Source organism: Muntiacus reevesi, chromosome 2 (genome assembly GCF_963930625.1).
Source record: "Muntiacus reevesi chromosome 2, mMunRee1.1, whole genome shotgun sequence".
Taxonomy (NCBI): domain Eukaryota; kingdom Metazoa; phylum Chordata; class Mammalia; order Artiodactyla; family Cervidae; genus Muntiacus; species Muntiacus reevesi.
The window spans coordinates 176,226,747-176,250,475 of NC_089250.1; the positions used below are offsets into that span (position 1 = coordinate 176,226,747).

At 56.1% G+C, this 23,729-nt stretch overlaps 1 protein-coding gene across 2 annotated transcripts in view; it reads left to right on the top strand.

The window, feature by feature from the left end:
- SDK1 (sidekick cell adhesion molecule 1) overlaps window positions 1-23,729 on the top strand; it is a 715,166-nt gene that overhangs the window by 618,926 nt on the left and 72,511 nt on the right. The window contains exons 23-28 of one of the 2 annotated variants that reach the window (XM_065923726.1): window positions 10,630-10,739; window positions 11,666-11,816; window positions 12,380-12,617; window positions 18,219-18,334; window positions 19,568-19,757; window positions 21,650-21,748. In XM_065923726.1, coding sequence (XP_065779798.1) covers window positions 10,630-10,739; window positions 11,666-11,816; window positions 12,380-12,617; window positions 18,219-18,334; window positions 19,568-19,757; window positions 21,650-21,748 — 904 coding nt within the window. The remainder of the gene's footprint in view (window positions 1-10,629; window positions 10,740-11,665; window positions 11,817-12,379; window positions 12,618-18,218; window positions 18,335-19,567; window positions 19,758-21,649; window positions 21,749-23,729) is intronic. The other variant, XM_065923727.1, reaches the window with a different exon arrangement.

A 23,729-nucleotide genomic window follows, 5' to 3' on the forward strand; every position in this document is an offset into this window, starting at 1 on the left:
TTCAAAACCAGAAAGGAAATGTTTTCCCCTGAAACTCGTTATCCGAACCATTTGTGTTTCAATGTTCCTAGAGAGTAAATGTTCATCTATAAAAAGAAACTTGGATCCAAACCACAGGGGTAAGGATTACAATCTTTTCCTGGCCAAGAGGAGACTAGAGGATAAGTGTTGACATTTCATCACTCGGCACCTGGGGGGCCCTGAGCCACCCCCCGTTCCAGAACTGACACACACTCGCCCTCTGCAGTGACCCCTCCTGCCTCGGGAACGAGACCCCACTCTCCTCCATCTGCGCTGAGTCCATCAGCAGGCTGCCACGTGGGTTATGTTGTGCTCGTCCGTTCTCTTGATCGAATTAGTCGGAACTGGTTTTCATTCATATACTAAATTATCCCAAGAAAATCCCACGACGATGTGGCGAAAACTAGCATGGATATCCACTTGGTGCAAACGAATCCGGCTTTTATTTGTGAGCTGCTCCTAAGTAGCCTCGAAGGCTTGTTACAGCAGGGTGTCCATTCAGAACTCAGTGAAGGGGGCTCCCGGTGGCTCAGTGGTAAGGAATCCACTGCCAATGCAGGAGACGCGGGTTTGAGCCCTGATCCGGGAAGATCCCACGTGCTGCGGAGCCGCCAAGCCTGTGGACCACAACTACTGAGCCCGCACTCTGGAGTCCACGCCCTACAACGAGAGAAGCCACGGCGCGAAGTTCACGCACCACATCTGGAGAATAGCCCCACTCGCCACAACTAGAGAAAGCCTGCGTGCAGCAGCGAAGACCCAGCACAGTGGGGGAAAAAATAATAATAATAATGAACAAATAGGCATCTCTTTAAAGGTCTTGGAAGGCCCTTCGTTGCTAGGCCGGTGTTCAGTTATCTCAGACTGAAGGCAGAACAAACTCCGACCCACCCGGCTCATCTGCTCATAAACACATGGCCACATCTGGGGACTGAACAGACCTGCAGCCTCTGAGACCTTTCGCGAGACCCCATCACTCCTCTCCTTGTATCAGTACCGCCTTCGTGGCCATCATCACCTTCCACACTTTGTCCTCCAACTCACCCCCGGGAGGGGCCACGGACAAGGCCCCCTAGGACATGTGGTGATGCAGAGGCCGTCAGCACAGGCTTCGGGACCAGGCAGCTGGGCCTGGAGCCCCCGCTCTGCCCTCCCGGCTGGGGGGCTGCAGGTGAGTCGTCTGCCCAGGTGCTTTCGCCGCAGAGCAGGATTGACAGCAGCTATCTCGCGGCTGCTTGAGCGTCAGGACTTGTGGGCGTTTTGCATGTCCTGGACGTGCCTGGCTCCGTGTTCTGTGGACACAGGAGACTTTACGAGCGAAATCTCCTCTGAGAAGCCCGTCGCCCCTCAGGGCAGGCGGAGGCCGTGTCCATGTCACGTTGCCCCCCCAGGAAGCCTCGGCGCATCCCCGCTAACCCTCTGAGAATGTCTGGGCACATTCCCTGGCCCAGGCAGGCTCCACCTCTCCTAAACTCAGCACCCTGGGGTCCTGGAGACCACGAGCGGTGTATGTGAAGCCTTCTGAAACATTCCACACCTCATTCCCTTCACATCAATGCGGGTCAAGCCCAGGCAACCGCTCTCTGTGCTCACCCGGCCGCTCACCCGAGAAGCGGTCACCACCTCCTGCCCCAATTCTGGCCACGGGCTGGGATCCCCGGAGCAATGAGGCTCAGGGGCACACAGGCCAGTGAGCTGTCAGCCACTTAGCAATTCATCGCGTGGAAAGCAGGGGGTGATTTATAGAGGTTCGCTCGGGGTGCTGGCAGAGGCTGAGGAAGGAGGCCTGAGTCCGCTCAGGTGGCTGCTGAGGTCCACAGAGGGGGTGGCATCCTGGCCCACCCCCAAGGACCATGGCCGCTAGCCAGGGAGGGCAGAGGACAGCTGGGCGGCCTCTGGGAGCAAGGACCGGGCTCTGCCAGAACACTTTGTGACGGGACCACCTCTGCTCTTCTTCCTCTGACCCATGTCTTTGCAGAAGTGTCTTTTGAATTCTGACCGCTTTTTAAGGGTGCCAAGAAGGTTGTGTCTTGGGGTTGTCGCCAGTGAACTGTGGAATCAAAGACCCTCATCCTTGAAGGAGCCCCCTTGAAAGGCCCTGAAATAAGCTGATGCCCAGATGTGGGTTAATAAAATAGCAAACAGCGGCTTTCCCAGGTATCTCTGGCTCTGTAATGCTTCGCTTAATTAGTAACCTTTGACTGGAGAGTGAGCACAGCCTCCCTTCCCACGTTTTCACGGCACACCACGAGAGGAGAGACTGCAGATGCCACGGTCTTCCCTCCTCCCGCGCCCGCCTGCCCACCCGCCCAGAGCCCCTGCACCCCCGCCCATCACCGCCGTGGGCTTAGCTCTAATAGCCCGAGTCACCCCGGCTGCTCCCAAGCCTGCTCTGAGCGTGGTTTTCTGCCATGAAGATGCTGGTGGTAGCGCCTGGGTGCAGATAAAAACTGCTTCCATCCGAAAGAGAAAAGAAAAAAAAAAAAGCCCACTTAGTGTGCATTTGTGCATAATAGTGGCCATTTTCTCAACGGGAACGGTTTCAGGGAGTGTTATGTGCTCATAAAACCCAGCACGGCCTCTGAGTGCTCGTCCCGGTAACTAAGAGCAGGGGGGTGGGGGGCCAGTGCCCAGGAGCTCCGGGCAGGGCACCCGCACAGGCCTGAGGTGGGTGGCGGGGCATAGGGCTGGCAGGTGGGGGCGCACCTTCCTTGCGCAGAGAAGCTGGTTGGGGACGGGGGCTCTGTCTCCCTCCACACACACCCCCCCCCGCCCAGGACGGGATCCAGGCTGGAGAGTGGAAACCCGGCCTTTGTTTCCTGTCCTGCTGGCCAACACGCTCTCCCAGAGAAAGCTGGATGAGTCCTGTGGCCTCAGGGGCTTGGCTCCCTCAGGATAACGCTGGGAGAAGGATCCCGCGTTGAGAGCCTCCACGCCGGCTCGTGTGTACTGAGCACTTAATAGACACAAGCAGATGAGAAAACCGTGCAAGTCAAGGCGAGTGTTTGGACTCAAGGAGAGCAGCTTGAGGCTGCGTGGCTCCGAGGAAGGACTGTCCTTGCCCTGAGAGTGCTCCTGGGATGGGTCCGTGCAGAGTGCAGGGCTCAGCCTGGAAAGTACTGCCATCAAGCCGGCCACCAGACCAGGCCGGGCCCACCTGCCCACCCGAGGTCAGCGTCCTGCTGACGCTCAGCTCGGAAGGTGCTGGACTTCCGTGGTCTCTGGTCAGAGAACCGAGGTGGCCCGCCTCCCCGACAGTGGAGGAGGGGTGCTGGCCGGGAGGAGCATCTCCCGCGGCCAGAAGCCAGCCCGGCTTGAGTCAACTGAGTGTCCAGAGCATCCAGGAGCTGGTGGGGGAATTCATTCACAAGGAACCAGGACCAGGCCACACCTGGCCGTCCCGGGCGCCTGCCCCCAGGAGACTGTCCATCCTTTGCCTGTGTATCCGTCCACCCAGCTGCCTCTCACCTCCCACAGCGTGTTCTGTCTCTGGCAGGGTCACAGGTCAGATGTTCTTTGTCTCATCACCTCGAGCTCTGGAGTTGGGGATTTCTAATCACTGATTTTATCTCCTCCTTTGCTCGTCACGGGTGGTATCAGGGCTGTCTGCGGCCCTTTCAACAAGGGTCTGTCAGCATTTCAGTTGTCATCAGCCTTCACTGTGGTGGAATTTCTTTTTCGCAATAGGAAGGAAAAGAGCAACATTATTTTTGAGCAGTCTGTCACGTATGCATACGAGGGCTGTCACCACTGACGGCTCCGTCAGGAGTGGCTCGGTCATCAGATAGATTTGCCGAGATGGGAACAGCTCGGGTCCCGTGTGACTCCTCTGCCTGAGTGCGTACGTGCTGCGGGGATGGGTGACAATGACATTCACACTCTGATATTTCACAATGTTTATTGTTTGCTTGATTGTCCGTAATAACACCCTTGTGATGACTTTCCTCTCTTATTTCTTGACTTGCGTAGGAAGTCTGTACAAGATGAATGGTTTGAGGTGGCTTTTTTGTTCATTAAGTCTATCAGGTTCTTTTAGTTCCTCCTATTATGGGACTTTTTAACATACCATAGGAGAAGGAAATACGGCAGCCTAAGGGACAACTCATGTACAACCAAGGGAAGTACTTTACGACAAATGTCACTTTCAAGAAATAGAGGTCAGTGTCCATATGAATCACACCTGTCAAACTGAATTAAATTTTACAGGAGTTATGTTTTCCTGTTCTTTTTGAGGGTCGCTCAGATTCTTTCATCCTGATTCTCTTGTTGGGATTTTAGATTTGCCTATACGTTTCCTTTTTCCTGTCATTAGGTTTTATATTTGCTTCTTCCAATCGTCCATTCATCCAGCAAACACTTATTCAGTCCCTACTGTCATATTGGTTTCCGGACTCATGCTCCATACCAGATTACAAAGACGGAAAGCTTTCAGTCCCCACCTCCAGAAATCCACAGCTGGGGGCGCGGGTAGGAGGAATGATCGAGATGTAATAATCAATAAAATGAGGCTTGTGAGAATAGTTATGAGAAAAAAAAGAAAAGCGTTGCCAAGACAGCCTTGGGAAGAAAATGGGTAACAGAGTGGGATAATCAAGGAGGTTTCCACGTGGGAGGTGAACTTTTCGTAGTTTGATGAACAGGGACCTCTAAGCAGAGAGAAGAGCAGAGTGAAAGGCACATGGCCCCGGTTGTTTTAAAATGTAAATTTTATTATTATTTGGGTAGAGTGAAGCCAGGGGGTCAAGACATGACTGCCTGGAAAGATCATTTGTTACTCACAGTTCCCAAGAGGAGGGGGCACGGGATGCCAGGCAGGGCCGCACGGGGAGACCCCAGGGCGGCTGGAGGCAGAGGGAGGGAGGGTCAGTGCGGACCAGAGACCTCACTGAGGTTTCTGCGGGAGGAGTGGACAAGGCGGAGTGGGCAGCTGAGGACTGAGGTTTCTGCGGAAGGAGTGGAGAAGGGGTGGGCAGTTGAGGACTGGCTGGTCTGGATCGTTCCTGCAGGCTCCGGGGCACAGGGCCCGTCCCAGTTTCTTGGAACCTGCCCAGGGTGGTGAGGGCAGGTGGACGGTGGTCCAGAGGGTGGGAGTCTGTGGAGGAGGTGTGGGCTGCGGGCTCTGGGTCGGCCAGTTTGCACAGGGAGGTGTGCTCACGAGTGAGCTGTTCACTGTCTCTAGGACCCAGCTGCCGGGGAGGGGCGGACCTTGCGGGGTCACCAAGGCCCGATGTCAGGGTCTTCAGTACAGAAGCGAGAGCTGTGGCTGGTTACGCAGGGAAGGCCGAGCAGCTTTGTGGTCGGGTGTCAGCAGGCAGCAATGGGCTGGGTGCTGGCCCTGGAGGGAAGGCGGGAGCCAGCCGGTGTGAGGCCTGCAAGGCCTTGCTGGGGGGAATGTGTTCCTGAGAACCTGCGTCTCCCCGTCTCTGAGCTCCAGCCAAGGTGTCCCAGTGCTTCGCACGCGTCCCCTCCCCCCCCCCCACCCCCCCCCACCCCCCCGTCAGCTTCTCCCGCATCACGTGAGCAGGAGGCGTGGCTTCTCGGGTTCCCACCCCTCTCCCAGCCCCCTCCCCACACACCGCACTTCATCAGTGCTGGCACCCAACCCTCGCCAGCCTCTTGGGATCTTAGCAAGTGGTAGGACACCTGCACAGAGTGTGTGGAGATGTGGGCAGTCCTGTTTGCCCTTGAGAGAGGGTGTGTCTGAGGGAGAGAAGGGACAGACACTCGTGAGGTACACTGGGAGGCCAGCTTCACGTAAGGGATGCGTGGGAGCTGGGTGCCCGGCTCCCTCGGCAGCTCCGGGGAGACAGAGGGAAGGGCTGAGGCTAGTCCCATGCCTCCCCCGAGCCCCAGCCAAGTCAGAGAGCAGCTCTTGGGTGGGGGGCTCGGGCCACACACAGTGGGTCTACAGACTCAAGGAAAGCAGGCCCCAAGGGTCCCCAGTGCAGCGAACAGTCCTGGTCCACAGTGGCTTCCAGGAGAAGCCTCTTCTTGGGGTTGAGGGGGAATTATGGAAAAACTGATTCCTAGCAGGATATTTCAGGGTGAATGTGAATAAAGTGGTAGAAACCCCAGCACCCGGGGGAGGTAAGACATGGAAGGCTGGGTAGCGGAGGCGGCCCTGGGCCGTCGTGGGGCCAGGGCGGTGAGCCGGGCTTGAATCTGCGGACGTCAGGGCTGTTCACTGGCACAAGGGCGGGGGGACAAAGCCTGAGCCTCTGGAACGGTCACGTCATGATCCTCCTGCCTCTGAAGACAGAAAGAATATGAAATAGTTAAAAGGTGAATGAGTCACCAACTGTCACGATAGGAGGCGGGAGGGAGCCGGCCCAGGGCCGTTTCCCAGCAGGAACCTCCGCACATGCTGGCGTCAGGCAGTGCAGGGTGGGCAGGGGAGCTCATGAGGGTCGCAGGCTGCCCAGACTCGGACTCTCAGGAACTGGCCTTGAGCCCCGTCCAGGTCTGAGTCCCACCCTGGTTGTGCTGCAATCTGCCAGCGGTGCCAGCCGCCCGGCCCATCTGAGCCCCCTCCTCCGCGCCCCCAGCTGCCTCCCTGGACGGCCGGGTGTGGGGACGCCGCTCAGACCAGAGGGCACTCGGGACTGCAGGCTGCTGGGCAGGCGGGTTTTCCTGCTGACTCTGGGATTTGGCTCAGCAGGCCTCCATGGCGTGGTTTCTGGAGCTTTCTGTCTCCTCTGCTCTGCATTCTCTCCCCTCCCTGCCCTCAGCTCAGCCCCAAGTGCCCCCTCTCTGCTTGCCGTCCCCTTGCGGACGAGGTTAATGCCTCTCATCTGAGTGGCCATCGATCCCTGGCCCCTGGGATGCTGAGCTCATCACGGCCGTGGGCGGTGGGGGCTCCAGAGGTCCTGCCCGGCCAGCTGGTTTCCACCTGACTTTTCAGAGGAAGGGGCTGCCAGGGGCAGGCAACTCGGCAGCCCTGATGAAAAACCCACTCGGCAGGGGTGGAGGTTCTGGGACCCCAGACATTCAAAGGGCAAGTGGGTCTGAAGGAGCCCTGCCTCCCAGGTCTTGGGTGCCAAGTGCCAGCGGATGGTGGGGGCAGCAGCCCAGAGCCCTCCCCAGAGGAGGCGGGTAGGGCGTGACTCCTGGGGCCTCAGCCCAGGATGCAGGACTCCCTGTGGATGCTCATGACCGCCCCCACCGAGCGGCATTGGAGATGTGTGGCATCTCTGCTCTCATCCTAAGTATTGCAAAGTGCTGTTTGTTAGTTTTAAAAGAAAAAAGAAGCAAAAAAACTTTGTCAAAACCCCAGCTTCCCCGCCAAGCTCTGATTGTTTTATCTTTAAAGAATTCCTCTGTACTCCCTGCCCAGCGCATCATTAGTGAGCGGATGGTTGCTTCTAGAACGCTCCTTCCTGACGGTCTTGAAATCTAAGTGGAGAGCCGGAGGAGCCCAGCAGGTGACACAGGCCTTCTGCTCCTTGCGGAGAGGCTCCCCATCTCTTTAACCCGAGTGTAAACCACTTGTTACAGAAATCCAACCCCCTACCCCCGAGGTCTGGAGCCACAGTTACGTTCTCAGTGATCATTTGTTTTGGAGCTCAGCGCTAGTCAGCCCATCTCAACACTGATTTTGAAATTGTGCACGTTTGTTTGTATTAACACATTCATCTGTATGTTAATAAACCGACCGGTCGGGCCCCGAGTTTGGGCTGGACCCTGGTGGGGATGCAGGGGCTTCAGTGGTGAGTCAGACCCCAAGTGACAACAAGCGGGGAAGATGCCTCGGGAAGGAGGCGTTGGGAGGGGTTGCGGCGCAGTGCCGCAGGGCCCCGGACAGGGTGGGCGGACAATGAGGACTCAGACTGTGTGGCAGGTGGCTTCTGCTGCAGCTTTGAGGCTCTGCAGCAGGGCCAACCATGCCCACACCCGTGGCCTGGAACGCCGCGTTCCCCCAGCGGGAGGCAGGCTGGGGCCCTGTGAGTGCGCCCGCCCAAGGCCCCTCTGTCTGAAGACCGCTGATGGTGTCTGACTCACTCATCAGGGTCCGGCAGACGCTGTCAAGTGAGGTGCAAAGCTGCAGAAACCGCAGGCCCGGAGGTCGCCGTGCGTCGCCCTTCTGACCAGCCTCACGCCGGACACGGCAGTCTCCTCGCGGCCCCCTGCCTGTCCCGGCTCCAGACGGCCCCTCGGGTGCTCTCCCCTGAGCCCACGCACCTCCCGCTGCTCCATTGCGCACGAGCACCGGGAACCTTTGCCGCGCACTGTGTCTGAGCGCGCCTGGGTGTGACCAGCCCTGCGTCTGGCTCATGGAAGGTGCTGGAGGGCACAGAATTAGGGCATCAGCTTCTGTGGCCTGTTTCGGGAGTGGGGCGATCCTGTTCACAGAGGCGTCCCAAAGGCCCAGATTCGGTCCAGGTTCCAAGGATGTTGCCGGCTTTGTGGAGAAGGGCAGAGGGCGGACGTGTTTTCAGGAGGTTCAGGTGTTGAGACGGTGTGATGCTGTCGAGTCAGGACAGACGGGGACGCGGGAAGAATGGCGGGCGGGTGCACGGAGCTGGGAAGCACCCACCTGGGCCCCGGTGATGTGGCCTCCATTCAAATCCAGGTCTTTTAAAAAACAGCGGTAGACAGGAGGGGAAATGTGACTTGGGTACGCCAGCCCTACAGTTGTCGGTTACACTCCTCAGAACAAAAGCCCCACAGCCAACGCGCAGCACCTCCTGGGGGTCACATGCTGAGTCTGGGGAGACCTGGGCCCCCGAGCGCCGGGCCCTAGACCCCGGCTGCCCTCCTCCCGACGTCCCTGCCCCTCCAGCCGCTCACTGCTTTGCTGCCCCCCGAGCCCAGTACCCGCTCTGACATCCTGATCTTTTCCCACCGTGTCTTGGCTGGTCACCGCCTTTTTGTATTTCTATGTTTTCTCCTTGAGGTAAAATTCATGGCGAACATAAAGTTGACTACATCAAAGTATACGGTTCACGGGTTGGTGCCTCCACCCCCATCTAGGGCTGAAACGTGTCCAGTCTCCCGAGGCGACCCTGCGCCCGCCTCCCCGGCCCTTGCGCCCCGCCGTCTGCTTTCTGTTCCTGCGGGTCCACCTGTCCTGGGTATTGTATGAGATGGGATCACGCAGCCTGTGGCCTCCGGGTCCGATTCCTCTCGGCATCGCGCCTGCAAGGCCCGCCCGCGGCGCGGCAGGGGTCAGCGCTCCGCCCCTCCTGCGGCCGGGCAGCGTCCGTCCTGGGGCTGCACCGCTGTTTCCCCGTCGACCATCGACGGGCATTGCGTGCTTCCTCCCTGGGCTGCTGTGAGCAGAGTGTCCGTGAACGTGTGCGCACAAGGGTTGGAGAGCCAGCTTGCGCTTCTTTGGGGGGTGGACCCAGACGTGAGGTTGCTGGGTCACGTGGTGGTTCTGGGCTTAACTGTTGGAGGACCTGCCAAGCTGTTTTCACATTGTGAATGGAGAGGATTTAACGTTTTGTGTTTCGTTTCCCGGGACTCACGCCGCCCGGCCTATGTTTGCTGTTCCCTTCTGGTCCTCCACGTCTCCAGTCCTCCAAGGTCGTTTAACTCCTCACGCCATCCTCCCATGACCGCCTGCCGGCTTGGTTTCTCTGCAGACATGGCGAGCGCCTTTCCTGTGCTGTCCCTGAAGCCGTCTGGGGGGTGTCGCCCGTTCGGGGCCCTGGCCGTCCCGCCTCAGCACTGCCTGCTCAGCCTGAGGCTCTCCGTGCCCCCAGCCCTACGTCTGCAGGTGTCCCCGGGCCCCCCGAGCCCCTGAGCCTGCACGGGCCCCACACCTGCCTGGACGGGGTGCAGGGACCTGCGGAGAATCGGGGGCTTCTCGGCAGGTGGTGACCAGTGTCCCCGCCCGCACCGTTGCTCTCTCACGGGGCCAGGACCATTGGTCCACAGAGCAGGCAGCGCGAGTGAGGCGGTCAGACTGGCTTGGGCAGAACTAGAAGCCACTCGGATGAGGATGGGGATCAGGAGAAGTGTGGCTCGGGGTCAGGCCCGGTGGTCCTAGAAGGGCTGAATATACTGCCTGGGCAGCTGACTGGACGGGAGTTCACGGACAGGGAATAAAATCGGCAGGAGGCAGAGCGCCGGGCAGGATGAGGGGACAGGCGGGGTTTGGGACAGAGGCGTTGTTGGGTCAGCTGTGCCCCGAGGCGGGCTTTGCCACCCCAGCCAGTTCCCAGGGCAGCAGCGGGGTCCCCTGCACAGGGCCATCCAGACGCCCAGCCAGCGGTGGTGTCTTCGGCGTGCGTCCGGGCAGAAGGCGTCGGGGTGGAAGCGGGAGGCGCAGCGGGGGAAACAGCTCTGAATGCTCCGTGAGGCTGGGCAGGTGGTCTCTGCTGGGTGGTCCCCTGTCCGCAGGGACAAGGGACCCGAAGGCAGGTCCCGTCCCGAGTCCTCGGTCTGAGTCCCCGGGGCCGGGGTGTGCCCAGGCCCTGACCGAGAGCTGCTGGGTGAAACCCCCAGGCCCAGTGGTGGGGACAGAGGGGCCCCGGCTCGGAGGCGCAGGTCGGGGGGAGGGGGGAGGGGGTGTGTGCTCACGGGACTGAACGCCCCCCGCGTGAGGGGTCGGCCACGGCCTCGGCCCCGCTCGGTCCAGTGGCTCCCAGGCCCTCCGTCCCGCAGGTTGGAGCGATCGGGGACGAGGAGGAGTGGGTCACCCTCTGCGAGGAGGAGAACGAGCCGGACGCCCAGACGCTGGAGATCCCGGACCTCACGCCCTACACTCACTACCGGTGAGAGCCACCTGCCGGGGCCCTCTGTCCACAGAGGCAAACCCAGCTGCACGCATGCAACTGACACGCTTCCAGCCGCCGTAGCGGTAAACTCAGCTTTTCAGAACACGAGATGCTGTTGAGTGTCGTTCCCAGAGAGACTGCCCCTGCTGCCAGGCCAGCAGCGTCCCTTCCACCAGCTTTGCTGGCCAGGCAGCTGGCAGGCATGGGTGGTGTATCAGGCTCAGTAGCCAAGACTCACGTGGTTGGAGATGTAGGTCATTTTTTTTTTTTTACAGGACTCCACCTCTAGGGCATTAGGGTGCTGCATGTGTGAAGAGCAGACGTCCTTGGAACGCCCTCTGCCTCACCCTCTGCCTCACCCTCCCCCCTGTCCCAGAGGGGTGGGTTTCACTAATCAAGCATCTAATGTGACATTTAACCTTTGACTCTTGACCCTGAAACTTATCCAGGCAGTAAATTCTTGGCCCAAACAAAGGGTAGAGTGAGGGCAGCTGCTTGAGATGCCGTGACTTCCCGTAAGATTGAGGAAAGAGACAGGCTTTCCAGTCATCTCAGATGCTGGGTGTGATAACGTCACTGTTCTGCCAGGATGGATGCACTTCATAGACCGGGGAACAAAGACTGAGAATGACTAATTCAGGGAGTAAAAGGAGAAATTACATCTTTGTGAAGAACACTGTTTCAATACAATACCGAGGTAAAGATTGTTTTTTTTTAAAAAAAAAAAAAACCTAATGAGAGGTGCTATTGAACCTACACTCATTTTAACATCCTTCCTAAGTTCAGAGCAGGTGAATCAAGATTCACTCATTCTTAGGGGAAAACATTCAGCATAAAATGAGCTGCCGAGGTCCGTGATCTGCCACTTGAAATTGGCGTGTGGTTTTGTTCCTTCCGTTTTCCCATGTCCCCTCTCCCTGCAGGTTCCGAATGAGGCAGGTGAATGTCGTCGGCGCCGGGCCCTTCAGTCAGTCCTCGCGGGTCATCCAGACGCTGCAGGCACCCCCGGACGTGGCCCCCACCAGCATCACCGTCCGCACTGCTAGCGAGACCAGCCTGCGGCTCCGCTGGGTGGTGAGTCGGGAGGCGGGGGGCGGGCGGGGACCTGGGAGCTTAGGCATTGCTTCCTCCTGCCTTTGTCCAGGTCAAAGCTAATCTCATCATTAAACCAAGAAGTAACGCACTCTACAGTTGGTTGTTGGATCTCAGACCATCCCCAGCTGTCTTATTAATTAGTAGCATTACCCACTGGCTTCTTGGAACCGAGGCATATTCTTTAGGGAAGAAAGTTGACCGTCCCAAAGGCTGGACCTATAAGTCCTTAAGCTTGGTCGACACGGAGTGGGTCCGAAGTATTTGTAAGAGAGCCAGCTTGATATTGAATCAGAACACTCAACCACAAAATTAAGCCACAGTATATTAAAAGAAATTAAGTCCAACTAAAGTTACTGACAAGGCTTCCTGTAATTAACAGAAGAAAAGTTCCAGGGAAAAGTGAAAAAGAAAAAGTCCAAGAATATCCACCCCAGAGTAGCTTTTCTGTGGACTCAGCCCCATAAGACAGGCTGGTGCTTGGGGACCCTCACAGGGGGCAGTTCCGAGACGGGGGCTCACCACAGACTGCCATCCGCTTCCAGCCACTGCCGGACTCACGGTACAATGGGAACCCCGAGTCTGTGGGCTACAGGATTAAGTACTGGCGCCCAGACCTGCCCTCTGTGGTGCTGGCCCAAGTCATCAGTGACCGACTGGAGCGGGAGTTCACGGTCGAGGGGCTGGAGGAGTGGACGGAGTACGAGCTGCAGATGCAGGCCTTCAACGCCATCGGCGCCGGGCCCTGGAGTGTGGCCGTGCGGGGCCGGACCCGGGAGTCGGGTGAGTAGGGCTCCAGGCCCCACTGTGTCTCCCGGAGGAGGAGCTGAGCGGGCCCAGGCTTGGGGGCAGACCCGGGAGTCGGGGGAATCGGGGCTCCGGGCCCTCCTGTGTCTCCCTGGAGGAGGACCCGGGAGTCGGGTGAGTTGGGCTCCAGGCCCCCCTGTGTCTCCCGGAGGAGGAGCTGAGCGGGCCCAGGCTTGGGGGCAGACCCAGGAGTCGGGGGAGTCGGGGCTCCGGGCCCCCCTGTGTCTCCCGGAGGAGGAGCTGAGCAGGCTCAGGCTCGGTGGCATCTCACTGGCTCATCCTTACCCCCCTGCAATCACCACCGTGTCTTTGTCGACACTCTCCTGAGTAATTAGGTCAACCTGCCTCAGAGCCCATGACCCTGCTTTGCGTTTGATGATGGATTCTCCCAGGGGCTGGACTTGTGTTGTTGTCTTTAATTAGAGATGATTTTCACCACCAGGGATCAGAAGGAGGGGTATACGGAGACTCTGACAGGATCTTTATGACACGCAGTGTTCAGGAATTCCTCCTGACAAAGTTGTGTGTGTGGTGTGTTAAGACAGTTTCCTCGGCCCCAGAAAACAGACCCTCAAAAATTCCGTTGCTTTCGCACAACAGGAGTTTCTCACTCTTTAAAGGCTAAGATGGGTGTGCCAGTTAGTGGGTTCATGGCGTGATTTGAGGACCCAGGCTCTGCCGTCCTGTAGACTAACTGCCGTCTGCATGCAGCTGCCAGAGGGGAGAGATGAGCAAAGGGTGGGCGCCTCTGCCTCTTGACCCCTGCCGGGAGACGGCTCACGGCCCTTTGCTTACTGCCAGGAAGGGAGGAGAGCTTCCAGAGGTCCCTCGGCACAATGCTTATCTCCTAGGTTCCATGGACAGACTGGTCAACAGTGGTTTGCAGGACCCTTGCTGGCCTGGTTTGAGCTCGTAAAAACACAGAAAAGAGTGTTGCTGACACTCTTTAAAGACACACAAATCAGCTCTTTCCACAGGTCTGAAACAGTAAGGCTTTCCCCTGAGAAAAACAACATCTCTGCTTTCAGCTCACCCCACCCCCTAGGGGACTGCTTACCCTGGGCCACGTGGGCTGTTAGAAGTCACGCTCAGAAACCTTCCTGACCTCCACCCAAGATGGCTGGGATGAAGGTGGGCAGTCTGAGACAGGCAACTAGCTGCATCAGGCCTTAACTGTTTCCTCAGAGGCTTCCTGAGCCCGGGGCAAGTTCTGTCTGCTTCATGTCTTATGTTGTATACCTTAATCTTACACATTGTTACATACAAATCATATGTAATGTTGACTTAGTTATATAACATTGATTCTAAAGCTAGAAATAGATATTAAAGTCTTTCGTTATTGAAAGAAAGCATTAAAACTCTAAGTAGAGATTAAAATACCATTTAAAACAGGTTTTCTTAGAGAAAAAAAAAATAAAACACAATCATTGAATAAAACACTATGATTGAGGTAATAAGTAGGTTAGACACTGCGAAAGAGAATTGCCAAACCAGAAGCTGAGAATGAGTGAAAATCTCAAAATACCGCACAGAGACATTGACACTGAAAGCATGATAGAGAAGTTAAAAGAGATAAAGACTAGACTGAGAAGGCCCAATATACATTCAATAAGATTCAGAAAGGATGAGGGGGTGGTCAGGGAAATGAGCGGGAGGAAATATGTGGAGATTATGGCTGAGAAATCCCAGAATCGAGGTAAGACACTGTGAATCAGACTGAAGACAGGAATCCCGAATAGAAAAAATAAAAATAAATCTGCACCAAATTGCATTGCCCTACAACTGCAAAATACCAGAGCTAAAGAGAAAATCTTAAAAACATTTGGACCCAGGACAACTCACCTGCCAAGACCATTTGAAGCCAACTTCTTGAGAACAGCAGAGGCCAGAAGACAATGTGGAATAATAATCCTCAAGGAACTGAAAGAAAGTAACTGTCAACCTCAAGGTCTGCACTTAGCTACAGACTTTTGTTCAGAAAACAACTAAATATCATGTGAAGGTGAAGAAAGTGAAATTTTAAATGGAAAATAATGTTTTGGGAAAAGTTTTCAAAGAACACTCAACAAGGACACCCAATGGCAAAAAGGCTGCCTTGAAGTGTCTGTAAAAACCTCTCCAGCTGCTAAAAGCCATCCTTACAGTGGTCCGACAGAGGATGTGATGGGTGGATGGTATCACCAACTCAATGAACATGAGTTTGAGCAAACTCCAGGAGATGGTGGAGGGCAGGGGAGCCTGGCGTGCTGCAGTCTGTGGGGTCACAGAGTCAGACACGACTTAGCAACTGAACAACAACAATAACAAAAAAAAAACAGTGGTCAGAGGTCATCACTCAGCATTTGGTGAAGAGGATGAAGGGGTCTCCAGGGCACGCTGGTGGAGAGTCACAGCTGCTGATGGAGTCAGGAGGGGTCGGAGGGAGCTGGAGGAGAGGAAGCCTGCAGACACCTTCTGGAACACAGCAGCACCTCCGAGAAGACAGCCGTATATCCGTGCTTTAAGAAGCTCAGTGCACAGACATGCAGAAAGCCAGCCGTGGAAGCACCACGCAGAACTTCTCAAACCACATTTACATGACGTGTCCAGTTTTGACGTGCGGTCAAGCTGATATCATGACGTCTTATGATATATTATAAGGGTAAATGAGACCCTTAAAATCAAAGGCACTAAATGAGGCACAGGTGGTGCTAAAAGAGAAGAAGCCCTATAGAGGTGAGAGAGCAAATGGAGGAAAAATGCATTTTAAATGGTACTGTTTTTAATGAAAGGGGAGTTTCTAGGACTGTCTCAAAACTCAAGATACCAGACTGGGAAAGGAGTTGAATCTCCCACAACTTAGGTAATGTGCAAGATTTTTTTTCCCAAATCTTAAGAGCATAAATATTTTGTAACTAAATGGCAGTTTTCCCTGGTGAGACTCGAATCGGCTGAAATTTTCACCCTGAGCACTACCGTTTGCTCAGCCTGTCTCCTCGTTGGGAACCCAGCTGTGTTCTGGGCACCGAGGCCGAGCTGCCACAGTTGCCCAGTTGCCCTCACTCTCTGGGAACACGATGGCCTGCCAGTGTGTGGAGGCACCTGTTACCACGTCTCATAAAGTCATCTGCTACATGTGGGTCTACAGTGAGAACTGGGCGCTTCTGGTCTCCAAGATGAACCGCAGAAGATAGTTAAGGATTGAGAAGTAGCCAGTTTGTGTTGCTATGACGTTGGCCTCTCTCTTTGCAGAGAGACGGAAATGTAGAACTTAACGCTAGTGTCTTGATACAGTATACTTGCTCCTCTCACCTGGTTCTAAGTAAAGTGGAAAATGAAGTCGGAAAATTGTAGGTTTACCTTCTCTTTGAATGATAAGTGACACCTTTAGTTCACAACTGATGCAACGTGCCAGCTTCTCGCTCAGTTGTTTTTTTTTTTTTAATAAAATAAGCATACGTGTCAGCAATGTCCTGGTAACCTCCTTGGAAGTTACAACACCGAGGGGGAGCCCCTGATGGGTAGAGGACATGAGTGACGCCAGGGGAGCCCCCACGGACGGTACGGGAACTCGGGGTGGGGTATGCGGCCAGCCTGCTCCCTTCAGGGAGCTGAGTTCACCAGAAACCAGGAACTCAAATCTGCTCAAGTAAATTAGAGTGTTTTGTTGAATGATTGAATGATGGAATGAATGACCCTCTACTGACATAGCTGGGAAGAAAAAGTTAATCACCCAGGTGAGCTGGCCAGCATATTCTCTCCAGAACTGTCAGGAAGAAGGACCCCTGTGCTCGGGATGGACAGGTGCCAACAGCGGTGTGTGTGTGTTGTGGGGGCGTCAGCCAACCCACATGGCAGCCGGTCCATGCCTGGGCTCTGAGGACCGTCAGTCAGCCTCGTCAGTCAGGCTCTGAGGACCGTCAGTCAGCCTCGTCAGTCAGGCTGTGAGGAGTGTCAGTCTCATCAGTCAGGCTCCAAGGACCGTCAGTCAGCCTCTTGAGTGGACGGGGGTTGGGGGGGGGAGGTTCCTGCCTCCCGGGCGATCAGGCCAGGGAAGCCGTCCTTCCAGGCTCAGCGCTCCCAGCAAGTTGCCCTGTGAGGCCCGGCCTGCCTCTGGGCCCTCTTTGGCTCCTCCACCTCCATCCCAAACCCGCTACTTGTGGAGCAACCCGGACGAGCTGGCCAACAACAGAGCAGCGTCTCCTCCAGGGCCTGCACGAGCCCTCTCATTTTTTCTTGAAGACTTGATTACAGCAGCCCATTGTTTCCTGGGGCTGCTGTAATCACGTGCCCCAGAGTGGTGGCTTCAAACAGCAAAAATATATTCTCTCGAGGCTCTGAAGGCCAGAAGGTGGAGAGAGGGGTGTGTGCAGAGCTGAGCTCCTCTGCAGGTGCCAGGAGGGGTGGTCCTCCCCCCACCCAGCTCCTGGAAGCTCCTCAGCTGTGGCAGTACAAACCCAGTCCTGCCAGGGGCTGGGGGTCTCCCCACGTTCACGTCTGTCTCTTCTCAGGGATGCCAGTCCTGCTGGAGTAGGGCCCACCCCACCGCCACGTGACCTCGTCTGACTAATTACATCCACAGGGACCCTGTTTCCCAATAAGGTCACATTCTGGGCCCAGAGGGTCGGGACTCAGCATGGGAACTTGAAGGGACACATTTCAACCCACAGCAAAGAGCACGTCAGTTTGGTATAGAAGCTCTAGGAAGCAGAGTTGGGGAGCTGTGTCGTTGTGCAAACATATGTTACTTTCTGTCTTCAGACTGACTGACTACCAGAGGAGCCTTCACAGTGGCTGAGCAGAAAGAAGGCAGTGCTTATGCATGAGGCAGTAAATGAGTGAGTGAATGAGTGAGTGCGGGAGTGAACAAATGAGTAAATGAGTAAGTGAATGAATGAGTGAGTGAATGAATGAGAGAATGAATGAATGACAGAGGACGTGAAGGAATGAAGGGATGAATGAGTGAGTGGATGGACGGATGGATGAGTGAGCCAGTCGTCAGGCTGGTCCTGGGGGTGGTCACTGAGGTGTCACAGCCCCATCACGTGTTATGTGCCCACGAGTTTTGTGAACTTGACATGTTTTCCGTTTCGACCATGGAGGTGCTGGGGGTGCTGACACCCCCTTGGCCTGGTGCCTGTCACCCCCTCCCCACGGAGAGGTGCACCTTGTACGTCTCCCCTGCCCCCACCCCAGGCATAGATCGTAACCTCCCCTCCTCCTCTCTCCACCTGCCTGTCCCCCCTCACAGTCCACATTTAGAGAGGTCTATGAGCTGTGTCTGAAAGTGAGGATTCTGTCTGAGATAAAAGTCGCAGTTCTAACCAGTTAATATAAGAATCAGACAAGCTTATTTTCTCTCTGGGTGGACTCGGGTAGCATGGAGCTCCTAAATACCCAGGATTTATGGAATTTGTTGCTAATATTAAGGAGATTTACATTTCCATGATACCCCTGCAGGTTTAATCTGATCACTGCAAAACGCTCAGAGTGCATTGCTATTTCAAGGACAACTTGATTAGAATGGTAAAAATTAGACCTTTATTTGTAGAAGCCTTTAGACTTCCAGAGCCAATCTCTTTAACTCATTCCTTGCAGTTCCTTCAGCCGCCCCTGAAAACGTGTCAGCCGAGGCCGTCAGCTCCACCCAGATCTTACTGACCTGGGCCTCGGTCCCCGAACCGGACCAGAACGGGCTCATCCTGGGCTACAAGGTACGTGCTCAGGTGACCTTCCCCGCCGGCCTCCCCAGCCCGCGAGCTCGCATGGCCTGTGCATCGCCGGCTCTGGCTGTTTCCTGGACTCCACACCCCTCCTCTCATCTCCCTCATCACCGTCTGGGTTGAGGGTCGGTCCACCCTGCTCGCGCGAGCCCATGCAAGGCGCTCTGAGCCCGTGTCCTCCCCCTAAGACTGGCAGAATGGCAGTTGCTCCTTCCAATCAATGGTGGCTGATTTTGTAAAATGCTGAGGACGTGTCCTGAGGCCCCTACACACGTGTCTGCAGGTGTAATCACCGCGCATGTCCGTCCTGGGTGGTTGTCCCGGCATCGAGGCTTGAACACCTCCCGGCTTCTCTGGGACACCTTTCTGGGCCAGCCCTGGGTGCTTTTACCCAGACCCTCAAAACCCCCCTGTTCTATTCCGTCCGCTCCCCCAGCAGCAGGACGGACCTTCCTGGGTTTGACCGTGAGGCCACATGTGTCTCATACGCTCCAGCCCTCTCCTTGGGCCGTCCGTCTTCTAGATCCCATTCTGTTTGCTCCTGTCCTCATGCCCCACTGACACCCTGGGGCATCCTGATCGCTCCCTTCCCGCCCCTTTGGATGCAGCGATCCCCTGGCCCAGCTCTGAGAGCAGCGCCCACAGCCCCACCAGGCCTCCCTCCCGACCCCCGCTCTTCACAGCCTTCCGGCTGCTGCTCCTGCGGGCCAGCTCCCAGGGGGCGAGCTTTGGGAGTGAGGAGCTGGCGGGCTGTGGAGGGGCCGTCTCAGAGCAGCCGCCTCTGCAGTGAGGGCAGTGAAAGGCCCCGGGTTGGGTGTCGGGCTCGGGGGTCCCCAGGTCATCCGAGGCAGGAGACCCGTCTCCTAACAACCATGCTGTCTGGGTTGGCCGCTGCTCCTTTCACAAGAAGCAGGATGTCTCTGTGTTCGTGTTGAGCCCTGGTTTTAGGGGCTGCCACCGGGGACCTCAAATCCTGTAAATTACAGTGAGCGTCTGGCTCGCCCAGCCGGCCAAGGGCTGGGTCATCGCTGCAGCCAACTTCCAGTCTCCAGGAAATTGCTGCACTTCCATCTTTCCCCCCAAAACGCCAGCGCTTAGGAATTAGATCCCCACACCCTCCACCAGCCGCCCTGGGGGAGGACCCTGGTCCTCACCAGGTGGTCCTGAGCCCCAGGCCCCTCCTCACACCGCCTCCCCTCCCCACCCTTCTGTGTCTCTGCTCAGATCCTGTTCCGGGCCAAAGACCTGGACCCCGAGCCCCGGAGCCACGTGGTGCGCGGGAACCACACGCAGTCGGCGCTGTTGGCGGGCCTGGGCAAGTTCGTGCTCTACGAGCTCCAGGTGCTGGCCTTCACCCGCATCGGGAATGGGGTCCCCAGCGCGCCCCCCATCCTGGAACGCACCAAAGACGACGGTACGTCGGGGCCATGCCTGTGACCCCCGCCCTGGTTTGCTGTCCCAATCCACACCCTTTGGACGGTGGTCATTTTCAACTTAATTTTCGGAACACTTCTTCCCCCTCCTTTCAGCAGAGGAAAATGAAACAAAGTTGTTTTCTGACCACAGAGCGCTCCTACAGCCAGTTTCAGCCAGAGTGCCAGTTTCAGCCAGAGTGAGTGTTTACAGGTTAGCCGTGAGCCTGAAAGGCCGGCTGGGCCAGGCCAGGAAACCTCAGGCCACTTCTGGTGAAAAGCCCTAGATTCCCTGGGGTGACCCGCTCTCGTCTGCGTAATGAGATCATTACAAGCCCCCTCAGAGTGCATGTTTGAGGGGCTGGGGTGCCCAGGTTCCCAACCCCAGAAACAAGTACCTCTTGACAGTTGTCTAAATCCTCAGGGATGTTTCTCCACTTTGCAGATGTCAGCCACCCAAGGTCAGCTCCTGTACATGATCTTTGTTAACCAGACTGTGGCAAATATTCTTCCCCACCTCCCCAGAAAAGCCAGGCTCAGATTCAGCTGAAAGTGAGGCACCAGAGGTTTTCTTCAGCTTTTTTACTGAAGGAATTAAATCAGCCTGGAATGCGCTCTAACTGCTGAGATGATACCCTCCTCCCCGTTTGCTGGGAGACAGCTCGGGAGCTGGGCCCCGCCTGGGTCAGAGGGGGAGCACCTCGAGCATCGTCCTTCCTCGGGGGCTGGTCTCAGGGCAGCCAGGGTCTGAAGGGGACCCTGTGACCTGAAGGCCATGTCTTTGCAAAACTGTGTGTTGTGTCCAGGACCACCCGAATGAACAGTAACGGGACATTTATTAACCGTCCCTCAAACTTGGGAAGGTATTCTTCCCAAAGCACAGGCAGCAGAATCGTGGACTGATGTCTGTTTTCTGCCACAGTCGTGACACAAACTTGTTTCTCCTTCCCCTCATTCCATCGCGATGCAAGCGATCACCCTTGGGGACAGTGAGGGGCAGAAGCCACAGAAGACAGACCAGACGTCAGAGTTTCCCACTTGTGAATCAGTCCTGGCATGTGAGCCCGTGGCCTCCTTCCATTTATTTCAACAAAACACAGGGTTCAGAACACAAGTTTATAATTTAAAATACCATTCTCAACTTACTAGCTCGAGGCAAAATTCAGCAGCCCTGGAACGGCTGTAACACACGTCATTTTATTTCTATTTGATTGTTCCATGCCTGTTACCTCTTGCCTGGGAAGAGTCAGTTCTTAAGTTCCAACGAGAAGTTCCCACGCTGGCCACACATTTACTAGCTTGTCCATGTGAGTAAATATATTTTACAGTGTCTAGGACCCTGTTATTCAGTGGCGCCTGCTTACATAGCTAGTTTTTGAATTACTGGTGCACCAGACCATGAAGAAGAACTATTATATGCATTTGTGGACATTGCCTCTTGATTTTCTGGGATGATGCAGGAGAGGGCTCGTGCATCTAAGAGGAAGGCCGTTGTTGTAGACGTGTTATTTTGGTCAATCCCTGTAACCTCCACTGGAAGTCGGGAGGGACGTTCAGCCACCCTCTTCACCTGACACCTGCTGTGTGGACGTCCAGACCGGGAGAGGAATCAGCTCAGAGTGGCGAAGTCTCTACTCTGACTTGATGTGCCCTCTCCCATGCTGCTTAGCAACTGTAGCGGCCAGCTTTCGGCAACACTCAGGACTCCCAGCCTGGTTCCTGAGCACTGCAAAAGTCATCTTCCCAAAACTCAGAGTGATTCACCCACAAGCAGTGTCGTCAGCAGTCGTGACTGTCCTCGGCCAGCCCACAGGACCCTGCGAAACCCCGCCGTGTACCCACGTGACATCCCCGGCGGGGCCTGATTCTCGGGTCTTTTTTTTTCCCCCTTTAGCCCCAGGCCCGCCCGTGAGGCTCGTGTTCCCGGAGGTGAGGCTTACGTCTGTGCGGATCGTGTGGCAGCCTCCAGAGGAGCCCAACGGCATTATTCTAGGTAAGGGAGCGGCGGGGATCACAACTCAGAGAGAAATGACAATTAGATTGATTCCATCCATTTTTATTAGATGTCTAAAAGGTTAAAAAAATAAATAAATAAAACCCATCCACAGCAGCCTGGCATTTTCTGAGCTGAGAGACCACAGCCCCGAGTCTCCTGCTCTAAGGGTTCTTTGCAGAATGAAATTTACATTCTGTTCACCCAGAATCTGTTCACAGTTCACGGCAGTACCATCTGTAATTGACCTTCCCTCTGCTCAGAAATAACCCAGTTATTTTGACGTGTGTTTGGAAAACAGCGGGCCGGCTTTTCACAGAAGATTCCCACGCGGGCCTTGCTCCAGGGTCCCGGAAGCCTCTCTCTTCTGCTGCAGGGCCTGCACCCAGGCCTTCGAGGAAGTTTCCCAAGTGAACTGCGTGCTTGGATCCCAGGGAAGCGGTTTGCTTTGAACTTGCTGTTCAGGGGACCAGCTCTGATAACTTGGATGAAGAGCCTTAATTTGCCCCAGTTTCCCAAAGGCAGCAAGTTTTATTTTTAAAGGTCATCAGTCTGTTGATTTGTTCACCCTTTCACTGTGACAAATTCAGAGCCTCTGATGTACCAGGCCTTGTGTGTGGGGGTGGGGGGCGCGGAGGGGTGGTGGGTAAGGAGTGAGTGAGACGCTGGCAGGGCAGGTCCTCAAAGGGGAGACACCAGCGACAGGACTGCGGGGTGTGCGCGCTCAGTCCCTCCTTCACGTCCGACTCTGCAACTGCATGGACTGTGGCCTGCCAGGCTCCTCTGTCCATGGGATTATCCAGGCAAGAAAACTGGCGTGGGTTCCCATTTCCTCCTCCAGGGGATCTTCCCGACCCAGGGACTGAACCTGCTTCTCCTGCATCTCCTGCGTTGGCAGGCGGGTTCTTTAGCACTCAGCCACCCGGGAAACCCTCAGTGTGGGGAGGTTCCACAGAACGCCCTGCAGGGCAGCGTCTCCTGGATCAGGGGCTCAGGGCTGGACGGTGTTTTCAGCCTGGAACTTGAGGATGAGTGTTGGTAAACAAAATATTGGGTCCGCTCGCCCGCAGGCGGTAAAGCCAATCTGACACCAGGCCGTGGAGAAGGCAAGTGCAGCGTTTACTGCCAGGGGACAAGCAAGACGTCAGGGCAGCTGGTGCTCAAAACGCCCCGACTCCCCAGGGTTTCAGCAAAGTGCTTTTAAAGGCCAGTGGGGGGGTGTGATCAGCGTGCGCTGCACTGTGGCTGGCGGACAGTGAGGCAACAGGCGGGGCCACAGGGGTTGGCCCAGCACTCCTCAGGCTCCTCAGACCTGGGGGCTGAGTGCTCAAGCTCACCCTGCAGGCAGCGGCTCTCCTTCGGTGGGGTCTCAGCATCTGTGGGACAGCTGAGGGGCAGCACACACTGTTCCCGGGTGCTTCAGAGACGGGCCCCAGCCCAGGACCCGGGGAGCGGGCTGTCCCGGGAAGCGGGCTGTCCCGGGAAGACCCAGAGGGTCTGCTCCATCACAGGGGTGGGCTCCCGAGTCTTGAACCAAATGCTGCCCTCCGCCTGTGGGAGCATAAACATCCCTGGGGGTGTGGGCCAGCCAGGCTGTGAACCGCTGGGAAGGCGTTGCATCGCCTGCAGGAGGGGCCAGCGGCCCAGACCTTCCCACCTGGGCCTTCGAGGGCCCATGTGGGGCCAGGCCAGCCCTGAAGTATGGTCCTTCCTCCTCCTCACCCACCGCAGACCCCAAATACGTCTGCTCAGGTTGCAGGTAATTTGACAGTCACACCCTAAGCACAGCTTACAAATGGCAGTAAAACGACGACTTACACCTGCTCTCCAGGTGAGGATTGTAAGATTTTGTTTGAAAAAGGGTTTCACTTCATTTAAGAAAAAAAAAAGTTTGAAAATCTGTGCCAGGGGAGTCCGCCAAGGACCTTGAGCAGCGAAGGGACGTGATCAGATTTGTCTTCTGGACAATAACTGGCAGCCG